This window comes from Ixodes scapularis, unplaced genomic scaffold (assembly GCF_016920785.2).
Source record: "Ixodes scapularis isolate PalLabHiFi unplaced genomic scaffold, ASM1692078v2 PGA_scaffold0__279_contigs__length_252992795, whole genome shotgun sequence".
In the NCBI taxonomy this organism is placed as follows: Eukaryota; Metazoa; Arthropoda; class Arachnida; order Ixodida; family Ixodidae; genus Ixodes; species Ixodes scapularis.
The window spans coordinates 5,118,911-5,131,706 of NW_024609835.1; the positions used below are offsets into that span (position 1 = coordinate 5,118,911).

At 44.4% G+C, this 12,796-nt stretch overlaps 1 protein-coding gene across 5 annotated transcripts in view; it reads left to right on the forward strand.

The window, feature by feature from the left end:
- Positions 1–599: 599 nt before the first annotated feature.
- LOC8053058 (signal transducer and activator of transcription 5A) overlaps positions 600–12,796 on the forward strand; it is a 66,562-nt gene continuing 54,365 nt past the window's right edge. For 3 of the 5 annotated variants that reach the window (XM_029968136.4, XM_040502108.2, XM_040213551.3), the window contains exons 1-4: positions 634–804; positions 8,833–9,235; positions 10,075–10,167; positions 12,712–12,793. In XM_029968136.4, coding sequence (XP_029823996.1) covers positions 8,870–9,235; positions 10,075–10,167; positions 12,712–12,793 — 541 coding nt within the window. In that variant the 5' untranslated portion in view covers positions 634–804; positions 8,833–8,869. Of the gene's footprint in view, positions 805–8,832; positions 9,236–10,074; positions 10,168–12,711; positions 12,794–12,796 lie in introns of all 5 variants that reach the window. The other 2 variants (XM_029968134.3, XM_029968135.4) reach the window with 2 other exon arrangements.

The following is a 12,796-nucleotide window of genomic DNA, read 5'->3' on the forward strand; positions in this document are numbered from 1 at the left end:
TTCTTTGACGTTTCTTCTCTACTCCAGTCTCAGGTTAATTCAACATGGTTAATATTCACCAGCTCGCTTACGATATTTTCTATAAAATAGTGTACAAAAAGTTTCAGCCTAAAAGCTTAATTCTAAGATGCGTTAAAAAATCGCCGAAAAATGCCTAAATGTCATCGTTTCGCAAGAGGCCGAATTCGTCAATTGATTTTACTTGAAATAGAAACTTAAATTAACTATACCTAACTGCTTCGAGTAAACCAGTTAGTGTGCTTTATCCGTAAAGATATTTACGACGTTGAAAATTGTATTTCTTTTATTCCTGTGGCCCTAAAAATTTGCGTTTACGCGCACAGCTTCTCGGACGCATCTTACGAAAACAAGAAAATGTTTTTGCAAAACTAAGGTCCATTGCGTTGAAGGGACATATGTTGCTACCTCATAAGAAAATTTAATTGAAAACAAGAAATAGGGCATGACACCACTGATCTCTGTTGCATGACACCCCTAGTCTGAAGTGAGCACACCCTGTGTAATCGGGCGCCAACAACCCTGGGAGAGGAACGCGCGCGAGTTTTTTGGATTTCGGTAGTTCCCGCTCCTCCCGCGCCACTGCGCTGAAGTTGGCTTCTTCGGTCACGTGACTCCGTAGGGAAATGGCGATCGTCCCTCCGTAGCGAGGTGCCGCTTCTGTGAAAGGCGACAACAAAAAAGGGTTCCTTTAACGCAATTTCGTCGCTGTCTTCTCGCGAAACGCGCATCAACTCGGGCCCGGATTGGCCGCCCGTCGTCTCGAAGCCTCGTTTTCCCACTCAGGTAAGCCTCGTACGCGGCGTCGTCGCCGATCGCGCCGTCCTTCAACCCTTTCGGCAGCGCTGGTCGTCGCCGAGCTAATGGCTGAAAGTAGCGTGGCTCTGCATTCCACCTCGAAGCGATCGACGACTCTCTCGTGACACCTTGCGCGCGGTGTGGGTGCTCGTCGCTCGGTACCCGCAATCCGCTGCGTCATCCACGCGAACGAAACAAACTGTTGTCAGGCGCGGGGGGAGGGTGGCCGTGAAAAATGTGCGTGCTTACACTATGCCTGATGAATTTCGAGGCGCGCTTGTGCGCAAGACCGCCGCCAACCCCCCTCCTCCCTTGTTGACAGGCGCTGGGTAGGGTTAAATACTGGTCGCTGTACCACCTTCCGATGGCCCCCTTGGTTCCCTTCGGTGAATTCGGCGCCTTTTATTCCTTGGCGTGCTCGTGGGTGTTGGAGATGAGCGTTCATTTTTTTTTTGTTTTTTTTGGTCCTGTCTCCTTTTATTCTCTTCCTCTTTTCATCGCACGCTTTCTCCCCTTATCTAAAAAAGCGTGTTCGTTTCCTTTCCTTCTACCTCGCTTTTTTTTTTTTTTTTTTTGTTACCTTTGGTGGTTTTTGGCGGTGCGGGTTTCGCTGAATAAGTGCTTTCTTTTGGTAATCAGACCCCGACGATGGGAGGGACTTTTCTTTTTGGTCTTTTTTTTTAACCTTGTTTTGCTCGGTTCTCCTTTGAAAGCTGCTTTCGCCGGGTGCTTCGGCCGGCGAGTGATCTTGTGTATGCGAAAGGCGGCGGTGTCATGCGTGTTTGATGTGTGACACCTTATCTATCTGGAGTGGCGGCCAAGGCTCGTGCAGCTTTCGCTGACCGATGATCACCGTTCCCGTAGTGATAGGTAGAACTCTTGGGCAGTTTTAACTCTTTGGGTAGTTTTTTGAGCCGGGACGCTGGCGGGTTTGGTAGCTCTTTCAACCCTTTTGTTTTTTTTTTTTTTCGCGCCAAGGCCGATGAATATTTTTTGTTATCCTGTCTGTTTACCCGCTCCCGTTTCATCAAGTTTCCAGACGGAACTTAGGGTTGACTTGGCACCTGCGTTGCCAAATACTGTTCGTTTGAACGAATTTCTTTTGAAACGCCTGCTGTCCAAATTTCGATGTAGCGTGTCGTGGTTTATTGCGGGCGCCCGTCTTTCACGTGATGTGACATCTCTCCTTAGGATTGTGCCTTTTTTTTATTCCAGTAAAGCATTAGCTTGTACCGGTCGAGTAAGACAGTTGAAGTCACACTTCATTTCAACAGTAGGTTTAGACGGGGTATGGCTGCATCTGGATTAGCACACACTATGCATGAGGTGGCGTTACTAAGGCGTCTACAGCCAGGTCGTAGTATTTATGCATCTAGTCCATCGTGAACGAATGATCTATAACGTGAATCACGAAAACAATTCTTAGTTTGTAGGTCCTAAAAATATAAACTGGGATTTTAAGCTGCGAGATGTGTGAGCGACGAAGTGTCGCGCACTTTTTTCTAATGATGGTCATTTGGTTACGTTTTAAAGCGCTACTCCACCGATTTTTTCATTGTCTCCGATTTGCTTGAAATTTTGCTAAACTAACCAACAAACATCGCGAAAATAGTATCCCAAATATTAGGTCAAAATATTGTTTTTTCGCGAAGTTATTGAATTTACAGTTTTGGTCCTCACTGTGTTTTTCAAGCTCGAAGTCTCTACTGGCAACAATGAAAAAGTGACGTCAGTGGAAGGCAGGGGTTCACTCTTTGAGCTGTAGATTTCGTTTTAAGCTGATTCGAAGCAGTTTCATGGTGTCAAATGAATGCTTGGGAAGCTCGCTGCAGTACCCGCGCTCCAGCACGGAACAAATGATTGGCATATTCTATTTTTTGGCTGCTTGCTCGACTGGCAAGCCTGCCTGCCACTGACGTCACGGCCCTAAAAAGCGCGCGTATATTTGAATGTTGGTTTTTGCATCATTTTCATTTGCCGATTTCGCAATAACTATTATGATTTTCGCGATTCTAAATAGCATACCGGAGAGAGTAAAGGCCGGGGAGTCAGAAAATATAGTTAGTTGAGGTAGCTCAAAAAATCGGTGGAGTACCCCTTTAAAGCATGAAATGATTTTTACCGCTATCCCAACATTTTTTCGGTCTGTAAATTTTTGGCTAAGTTTAGTGTGAAAAATGCTTTTTACCGCTATTCCCAATCCCAACATTTTTCGGTCTGTAAATTTTCGGCTAAATTTAGAGGGAAAAATGCTTTTTACTGCTATCCCCAATCCCAACATTTTTTCGGTCTGTAAATTTTCGGCTAAATTTAGCGGAAAAAGGGGCGTCACGTGACCTATACACGCACAGTTTCCTCGCTAAATTTAGCAGAAACTTCACCACTTGTGGCCAAAACATCAATTCAGTTTCCCCGCTAAATTTGCTAGGAAATTGACGTCACCAATTCAGTTACCACCTAAAGTTCGAAGGGGAAATTCACGTCTTGTGACTCGGACACCAATCTAGTTTCTCGGCTAAATTTAGTGGGGGAAATCGACATCACGTGACGTATAGAACCATTAAGTTTCCCCACAAAATTCAGCGGGAAAATATACGTCACGTGACACACCAACTTAGAGGTAAAGGTCGCTGTCAATTTCTTCAGTTTAAGGGGGCCTAGTACATTCTAGAGCTAAACATTTTTTTAAAGCATGTTTTAGAATTACATGATTAGAGTGCTGTCATTGCAACATCTGATCGGTCGTGTACAAGCTTAGGTGTAGTGTTTGTGAGTGCCTCTTGGCGTGGCTCAAAAACAAGAGCCTTGGCAATTATATGAGGGACTTCGGAAAATTGGAAGCATTTAGGGAAACAGGTTTCAAGCCCATTGTATTCAAGTGTGCCAGGTCATTGACATGAAATTTGTTTAATTTTACTCCTTTGATAAATACTGGAAAGCTTCAATGAGCAGGCAGTGAGAAACACAGTATTTTCTATAATAATGCTTTTTAAGTTCAGCATTTTGAAATGTTGGATAGGGTGAAAATCTGCCTTCCTGATTTACCGAGTTCTATATGGACATTCATTTCATTCTGACTGCAGTCTTGTTTAATAAATAAAAACCATATGAAATTGTGGTACCTAATAATTATTCAGACAGTTACTTTTCTTTTTTACCTGAAAAAAAACGTGTTTTCATTGGTTTCAAGGACTCGCGCTTGCGGCTAAAAAGTTTGTTTAAACTACCGTTAAGGTCACATGGAGTTACCTGCAAGCCATATTTTCTTTAGTTTTAAGAACAAGGTGACATTTAGCCTTTATTTTTACATTCTTAAAACCCGTATGCTGCTCCCTACTCGCTCCAAGATCTCTCGTTTTTGCTGCTCCCAGCCTGCTCCCAACTGTAGTTTTTTCCGCTCCCAAGATTGCTCCAAAGCTGCTTTGCCCAGTTCCATCCCTGAGCTGTTTGTATTGGTCCTCGCAGCTTTTTCACACTGAAAAACACTCAAAAAGTGACACCAGATATAGGCCCAGATTTACTGTTTGGGAAATAGAACTTGTTCCTAAGTGATTACAAGGAGTTCAGTGATGTGACATAAATGCTGGGGAAGTTTACTTCAGCAGTCGCTCAACAACCTGAAAAGAAGTGAAAAATGCTGTTTTTTAGACAGCCCGCTCGTGTGTGCCGGTGATGTCGTGCTTCTGAAAACTATTGGAACATTTTACTTTTGCTTTTGGCATCACTTTCATTTGCCTTTTTCTAAATTGCTATTCTCAGCTTAGAGATGCTATATTTCGAAAATGGTGTTAGTTTGGGTAGCTCAAAAATTTAGGGACTGTGCAGCAATATTGAGTCGGAATGTCTGTCACATTATTCGCGTCTCCAGCTCAACGCTCGCCCTCCCACGACGGAAACGGGAAGCGCTGTAGTGAGGGTCCCCCGATTCTCCTGCTCAGCGGGCACGGTGGAACTGCTCGCGATCATGGCTCGCAAAATGTCATTTCCGAATGCAAACAACGCTCTTCACTGTCCCAACGCAGTGCTGCAGCCGGTATGGGATTGTACCTTACTGGAGAGTTTTAGTATTGCGCATAGAAGCAAACGCAAGCGGTTTGCGTTAGAGTTGCGTGCCTCACGTTGTGCGTGCGCCTCATCGCCATGCGCCATCCAAGACCGCAATTTCGGGCTCCGCGCACGTGCAGTGTGGAACACGCAAAGCTAACGCAGACACACAGAGCTTGAGTTCGCTCGTATACGCAATATTAAGACTCACTACTGTTTCACCGGCTTCCAACGCCAACAAAACGTACTGCAGTGAGCAGACGTGCAAGCAGGTAGGCGTTCCTTCGAACTGGAAAGGCTGAGATTGGGAAAATGACGGCGAGCAAATACAAAAGTAAATAAATGTTATGAAAAAACTAGTAATTATAAAAAAAGCTTCTTTTTTTTTTTTTTGTTTTTTTATTTTTTACTTTTGGGCATTTGGTCTCGAAGTATATTGGCGGCGACTTTGGACGTTTCGCTGATTGTCAAAAGTCACGACTTTGATAGCACAGCATACTTTACCCACAATTAATGTAATTTTACATGGATTTCTCACATTAGCTAGATTGTTTTCATTGATTTTAGACTATTTTTATTTTATTGGTAATTAAAATGCAGCAATTGGAACCAGTGATGATGATCAGCACAGTTTTCATTGTCATATTTCTTCGCGCTTTTAAAATTAGATCATAAGCAACAAATTATATTAGAGCTTGAAGAATTACTTATTCAAATATGTGAATTTTAATATTATTATTATTTATACAAATCGCGGCAATGTATGCCTCCAATTAATGCCAAGATCACGAGAATACGCTATTTAGCCATAATAGTCTTTCCAGAAAGGTACAATTCTGTTTTCTTTTTAGCATATGAAAAACTCTGACATCATTATCAAGATAGACTGACAGTCAAACGCTGAATGTAATATGAAGTCCTTGGTCACGCGGTGCTATAAAAACACACACACTCACACTTCAGCTGTCTGACTCGGATTCTGTCTTTGGGTTGTTGCAGTGAGAGCAGCGTTTATTAGTTTATGCGTTTCGTGGACATATTGCAAAAATTGGAATTATTCTCTTATTCTTGTGCTTGGATAATTGTCATTATTTTCGATGACAATTATCTGAGCGAGAAAAAGGCAGCGAGAACGCACAGATATCAGCACTGATTTTTTCAACAACTACAAATATCAGCCTGGATCGAACAGTATGTCACAAAATAAAGTTTCCGCGAACAACTTTTCTAAGTAAATAATTACGATGTGAGACACATCTTGAGTCATGAAAGAATCCGAAATAAAGACCTATAACGAAAAATTAAATCCAAAATAGAGGTAAGTTTCGGTTTTGCTCCAGAATTAAAACGCGCATCCTTCCGTAATTAATACACTAAACACCGTTCTTGTTTTCAGGTTAAAGAGGTGACCTGCGCTCATAAATATTAGCTTCCTCGTATTACCAGAAATAATTTATGTCGCTCAGTTAAGCCAGCACACTACACAGGCTCAACAGCGGCACGCATCTCTGACCCTCACTAAACCCGCCATCTTGGAAAATGAGTGGCGCCACCTATAGTTAGTTGGAGTCGAGAATACGAGCTTACTGGCACCAGTGAAACCCTAGTATACTAGCGCGCAATGCCACTGACCAAGCAGCTTCTTTGTCGGCGCACAATTTCAAGGATGAAGGCGGACATTTTCTTTCAATGTCTCCTTCGCTAAACTTGATGATGCAGTTGTGGGGATCGCGTTGTTGGCATGGTCAACGATGCAATCCCCTGGATTTCGTCATCCAGCTTTGCGATACCCGCGGTTACAATATTGAAATGCAACTCATACAGTGGACCCGAGCACTGCGTGAGCATTCGATGTGGGCTGATGACAATCAATGCCACGACATGCATTCGGGTAGTAGTCGCTGCAATGACGGGAACGGCCAAACCTTCAGACTGTGTGAAACTGCAGCATGTGCGCTGTGCTTTGCAAACCCCAGTGCGTGGATATAATTAACGCTGGCGGCGTACAGTCGGCTCCAGATCACGCGGTCGCTTGTTCTGGCTGCGTGTTAAAAAAAAAGAATGCTGCTCATTTTTATTAAAAAAAAAAAATTTCTTCTTCCACGATTGACAATTGCGTGGAGAAAAAGACTACTAATGCGTGTCTTTTGTGTTACGAATGTCAACGAACAATATTAAGTAGTGTTTACTTACAGTACAAAACTTTTTCTATTGCCCTTTTAAGTTACAAATTTTGATGCTGTGAGAACATTCTTTATTCAAATGTTGAAGTATATGAGTCCCTTTAATGATGTCGACCTAACAAAAGCTTCCAGCTCATTGTATCTTTCACAAAATTCAAGATTTTACCACATAAGACAGCTAAAAATATTTGAAAATTTAAAAGGTAAGGGTATTGACCAACACGCGTCCCTGACGTCACGCAGCTGCGGTGGCGCTGTCGACGGCACTGCGCATTCGCAGACGCTTCCCTTCACGCGAATTCGGTTCCTGCGCACGCGCAGTGCCCACACCTGGTGTGGGCAAACGCCGGCTTGTTTGTAAACAGCGTGTCGGTCTATAGCTTCACAAAAGAAGACATTTTTTTTAACAATGGCATATAAGTGAAAAGCTTTGCAGTTTCCTTTTTTATATTCAGGCTAAAATCCATACAGATTGAAGCGTCACGCAACCGTTTCCCCTCGGGATGTAAGTATGATTGAAATGCATGCACAGCTGCTGCAGTACAGTCATGCCCTGTTGTTGTGAACTGTTTTCTCGGAAAAAGCTGTCCATGATACAACCTCATTGTCTGGACTTCCGGACGCTGTTTATTCGGGCTGTGGGAAAGTGGGAAAGTTGTAGAAGTAACCCTTAAAAAGTAGTTAGCTTGCAGTTACTATGAAGTAGGTTACAACAATTTTGGTGTAGGTTGTGAATGCGGTTACTTTTTTTAGAAACGTGTCTGCTTGTAAGGTTACACACACACAAAATGTAAGTGTTCCAATTACTTTTTGATGTTCCTCGGCATTGAGGCGTCTTGCGATTGCTGATAAAAAAATTTTGTTTCCAGTGCACATCCGAGATTGGCTAAGTTCCCCCGTGATCTAGTACTATACTCGTAGTTGAGTTTGTTATGATGACAATATTTAACGCTGCTGTTGAAACTAATAGGTCAGTGTGAATGCGGGTATCTTTGTCTGCAACTCCGAAAAGTAACTAAGTGAATTCGGTGGCTTTAGGAGTACAACTGTGCAGTTACTGAAATATCCTTGTAGCTATGAAAGTGTTTGGTTACTAAAATTGTATTTAATTATGGTAACTTTAATATCTTTAATTAGGAACTTAGCTGCTTTGGAAGAGGTATCCTAAATTAGTCCTTTTTTTTTGTGGGAATCCAACTGAATCAAGTACACGTTGACAAGACACAGCTGTAAAGGAACTTGGTGAGAAAGTAGCTGCGAAAATAAGTAGTCAATGATGGCAGCAATCATTCTGGTTTTCCATTTCAACTCAAGATCAGTGGTCAATGTTGCTTTACTTATTTATGCGATGCTGGGTGGCTACTATTACCGTGGACGAGCGTGGCGAGTTCGGCTTCCTTTCTATGTATCGATGGCAGTCATCTTGGTTTTCGACTTCAACAGGAGCAGCAGTGAATGTTGCTCTGAAGATTTATGTAATGCTGGAATGCTAGTGTTACCTTGGTGGAGCATAGTGCTTTTGTTTTTCTTTCTATATGGAGAGTGGGTGTTCCAAAAAACATCTTTGGCGCACCGGAGCACAAAGAGGGGTGCACCAATCTAAAGGGAACGCACATAGAATATGCCTTGTTGTTTGGGATCGGGGGGCACAAAGTGAGTGGGCGCATCTGGAGGGTGAACAAACACTCGAGGTGCGCAGAGAGCGGGCAAACTTGCACATTGTCTACAGCGGTAGTGTGCCGTCTCTTCCGGAGTCCTGACCGTGGCGGAATCCTTGTGCGGATCGCAGGAGGGTCGCTTCGGGCACGCGAGGGGAGCGCCCCGCCATGGCGCTGTGGGGGCGGCTTCAAGAGCTTCCCCGGGACCTGCTGCGCCAGTGCCAGCTCATCTACGGCGAGCACTTCCCGATCGAGGTGCGGTGCGCCCTGGCCCCCTGGATTGAAGACAAGCCCTGGGGCGAGATGGACCCGGACAGCCCGGCCTTCGAGATGTACGCCCCCAACCTGGTGGCCTCCCTCCTGGAGGAGCTGCAGGCCAAGGCCAACTCGGAGGACAACTTTGTCATGAAGCTCAAGCTGCTTGAGGCCTGCTCCTCTTTCAAGCAGAACTACAGCCACAACCCCGGTGCCCTCATCCGGGTCATCAAGAACTGCCTCGCCACCGAGATGAGGATTGTGCAGCAGGCCGAGAACGTGAGTGGCGGCCGGCGTAACTGCCACCTGTCTTCTGGCCGGTTGTAGAGCGAGCTACGGCATAACGGACGTCTGCCATATCCATGTCCCCGCAGCTGCACCGGGATCACGAGGATCCATTTTCCATTTGTGACGTTTTAGGCGGAAATCGAGAGAATGAAATGAAAAGGCAGTAAATGCACCGGTGAGAAACACCCTTCAAGCTCTGTAGTGATAGACTGTCTCCTATTTTCCCGGCGTAAAACACTGATTTTTTTTGTTTGTTGGATTTGCTGATGTCAGCTTTATTTTCTCGAAAGTGGTTCGACTGTGCTGGAGGGAAGTCCTCTACTTTTGCCAGTGTTTTGTAGCATATTTACCCAGTAGTAATTTTGGTTGTGCTAAAACAGGGGCCTCGCGGCTTCGCTCGGGGGTGGTGAGCGCTATTCAGAAGCTGTAACAGGAATCGGCAGTACAGACAGTGGCTAAACGACTAATAATATAGTAATTTTGCTTTACGGTTTCGTGTGTTGTACTTTTTCGTCACATTCTCACTTTTGTCAGCTACCTCTTACTCTACCTAGTTTTACAATCCGTTTTAGAGATTTTGCCGATAGCTTTGGCTATCGGTAATTTAATTTTGCGATGGCGTCTGCTACAGCCAAGCCTACATCCTTGTTACCATATTATTGAAATCCGACCATTTCTGATGCTCTCAATTTTTGTTCCTTCTCCACCTTTGTTCTTCCCGTCGGCATCATCCTTGACTGAAAGATTAACTGCATTGGATAGCCTGTGCAAAGCATCTCTAACCGTTAAAGAGTCAAAGTTTGCTCATTGTGCCTATTTTTTCCTCGCAGCCTTGCCACAGGCTTGCAGCCCACATGGCTGGACCCCATGATCCCCACACAGAGATCACTCAGCAACTGGAAAAGTTGAGGCGGCGAACACAGGTACTGGGCTCCGCTTGCTCATGCCTGGCACAGAGGGGCAGGTGTGACAAGTTGGGACTGAGCTAGTTCGGTCATGCTTGTGAATATAATCAGCCAAACTATACACATTGCTTAAAAAAAAAAGAAAAAAAATTTGCATTTTTAAAGTTTTGAATTGGAGTGCAGCAGATACATAGAGAAGGAGAAACAAGAAATTGAATAATAACACAATTGTTAATTTGGCATTTGTCTATTTCTCTCAATTTTCTTGCCGTTCTCTACATATGCTCAGCTGTTTCTATCCACGGGCGAGATCACTTCGTCCTTCGGAGTCGCCGTCTGGCAACAAGCGCCGCCGGCCCTTTTGAAGATTGACATACTTTATGGCTAAGATAATTTGAATAGTGAAGACCAGTGGAGTTAATTTCAGCTGTAATAACCTTCCCAGCACTATATCTATCAATTACAAGCGTGCGAAATTGGTTGAGCTAAGGAGTATTAGCAATAGAACTCCACCAATCTCTTGTTGGTATGGTTAAGAAAATGGTCTGGTACACTGAAGTTCTTTAACAGCGACAGAAAATATTAATGTAGTAAAGTTTTTTTGTGACAAGCTTTTACATGGAAGGCTTCTACAGTACCGCTTTGCTTTGAAGATACCTGTAGTTTAAAATAAGTGACTGCTACTGTAAAACCCTTTATTTTTACGGTCAAAATTTTTCATGACTTGGGTAGCGGGGTCATATATGCGTCTATTAAATTTCGCGAATTCTGAAGGCCGGTGTTTGCCCCTTTAGACAGTAGAAATATTTGCGTCCCCTAAAGTACGCAAAGTTTTCTAGTCGCAAAAGTTGCGAAAATTAGAGGCTCATGAACATCAGGAGTTTTCCAGTGTTCTTTAAGACCGCCAGCATAAAAAGACGAATTGTGTATGTAATGGTCATGTTTAATCTTTTTCAGTCCTTAATCTATGCTGTGCTTAAATTTAGGTTTGCCTTCCACATTTCTGTCTTGTCACTCTTGGATGTGGTTTTATTGGGTGATTGGTTCTCCTGACTTGGCTGCGTCTTGTGTTTAATTATCAATTTATTTATTCATATTCTCGATACATTAGAAGATTCATACGAGAGTGGAGCATTAAAAACATACAATATTCTTTCTTTATAACGAAGTCAACAGGACAGCAAGAAGATTAATTCTAAGCGGTAATCCGATAAGAACGAGTCACATAAAGTGAGAGCAGTCTCGAAGGTGGGCGGGTACACTGGAGAAGACTTGAAACACATATTTAATCAAGCAAACCTTAATGATGAGCAACTTGCAACAACTTTACTAAAGCGTAAAAAGAGAGAAGAAAAAAAAGGTGGAGTTTTTTTAGTAATTTTTGTTTTGGGCATCAGTCCTCCTCGAGTTGCTTCAGGCATCGCAAGAGCACTGTCGCCGCTGCTGCACTCCACCTTTTTCTGAAGCAGCGGTAGGATGTCTTGTCTTTGTAGTCGTCGGTATTTCTCGAGGTGCCTCTCCGACGTCTTTTCGTCTTTTTTACCTTGGTGGCACACAAGGTCTACAATTGCAGCAACAACAAGGATGTCCTTATCGACAAGCGCAAACGACTCTTAAGCTACGCTCGATGGCTTCACCGACGTGTTCACACACAATCTCATGGAAATGGTCGCAGCTCTAAGAACCATGCGCTGGCTCAGCCAGCACGCGCGTGCGAGAGAATCTGATACGCGTAAAGGAGTTGGCAGTCCTGAATCTTCACATCACGAGCACGCTTTCTCTCGGGTGAGAAGCTCTTCTCGAACCTATCCGGTATGTCTCGCATCTTCTGCAGAATGGTTGGCAGTGTTGAACAGTCGATGCCGGCTGATCGAATAGTACCCTGGCAGTTTCGTACTTGGTCCGGCCACTTCTTTTAACGTCGTAGATCGAAGCGTTTTTGGTAAAAACTCCCGTACGACGCACTTGTGCGCCATATACGAGTGCGTCGGGGGCCCCAGAAGAGGTGATCTTCGAGCTCCCCGGGCCTCCTTCGCTCCCTCGACCCGATTTCGACGGGAGTCGGGCTGCAGGTGCCATGCATAGTGTCGGAACGCGGACGCCACTCCCTGGCCGCGTCAGTGCGTCGGCATCACGAGCGGTATTCTGCGCTCCGTCACTGGTTTGCTGTGTTTTCTGTCTGCCGTTTGCTTCGCTGGAGAAGGGAGAGGGAATGCGAGGATATCCCGTGCTCCTCTGTGTAGGTTTGCGGGCTTTCGGCACCTCAGCCTTCGTAATGAGCGCGATCAGCAGCCGATACACTTAAAATAACCCAGTTTAAAATGCATGCATTTCGATTGGGACCGCAATCAACTTAGAATAAAGCGATTTCGTTATAATGAGGGACTGCTGTAGTGTGGTGGTACAGCGACAAACAGCAATTAAAGCAGTGTATTGGTGCCACACATCCAGCCAAATTGTACTCCCAAGCTTTCTTGTACTAGCACAGAGATCATTGTTGCGTTGCATTGGTGGTTTTTCTCTCAACACTTCCCGCTGGCCGGTTCTCTCTCCCCTGTGCAGGAGACTGAGGAGGAGCTAAGACGCATGATCCAGGTTCAGGAGTCCTTTGTGATTCAGTACCAGGAGTGCCAAAAGTTGCAGGGTG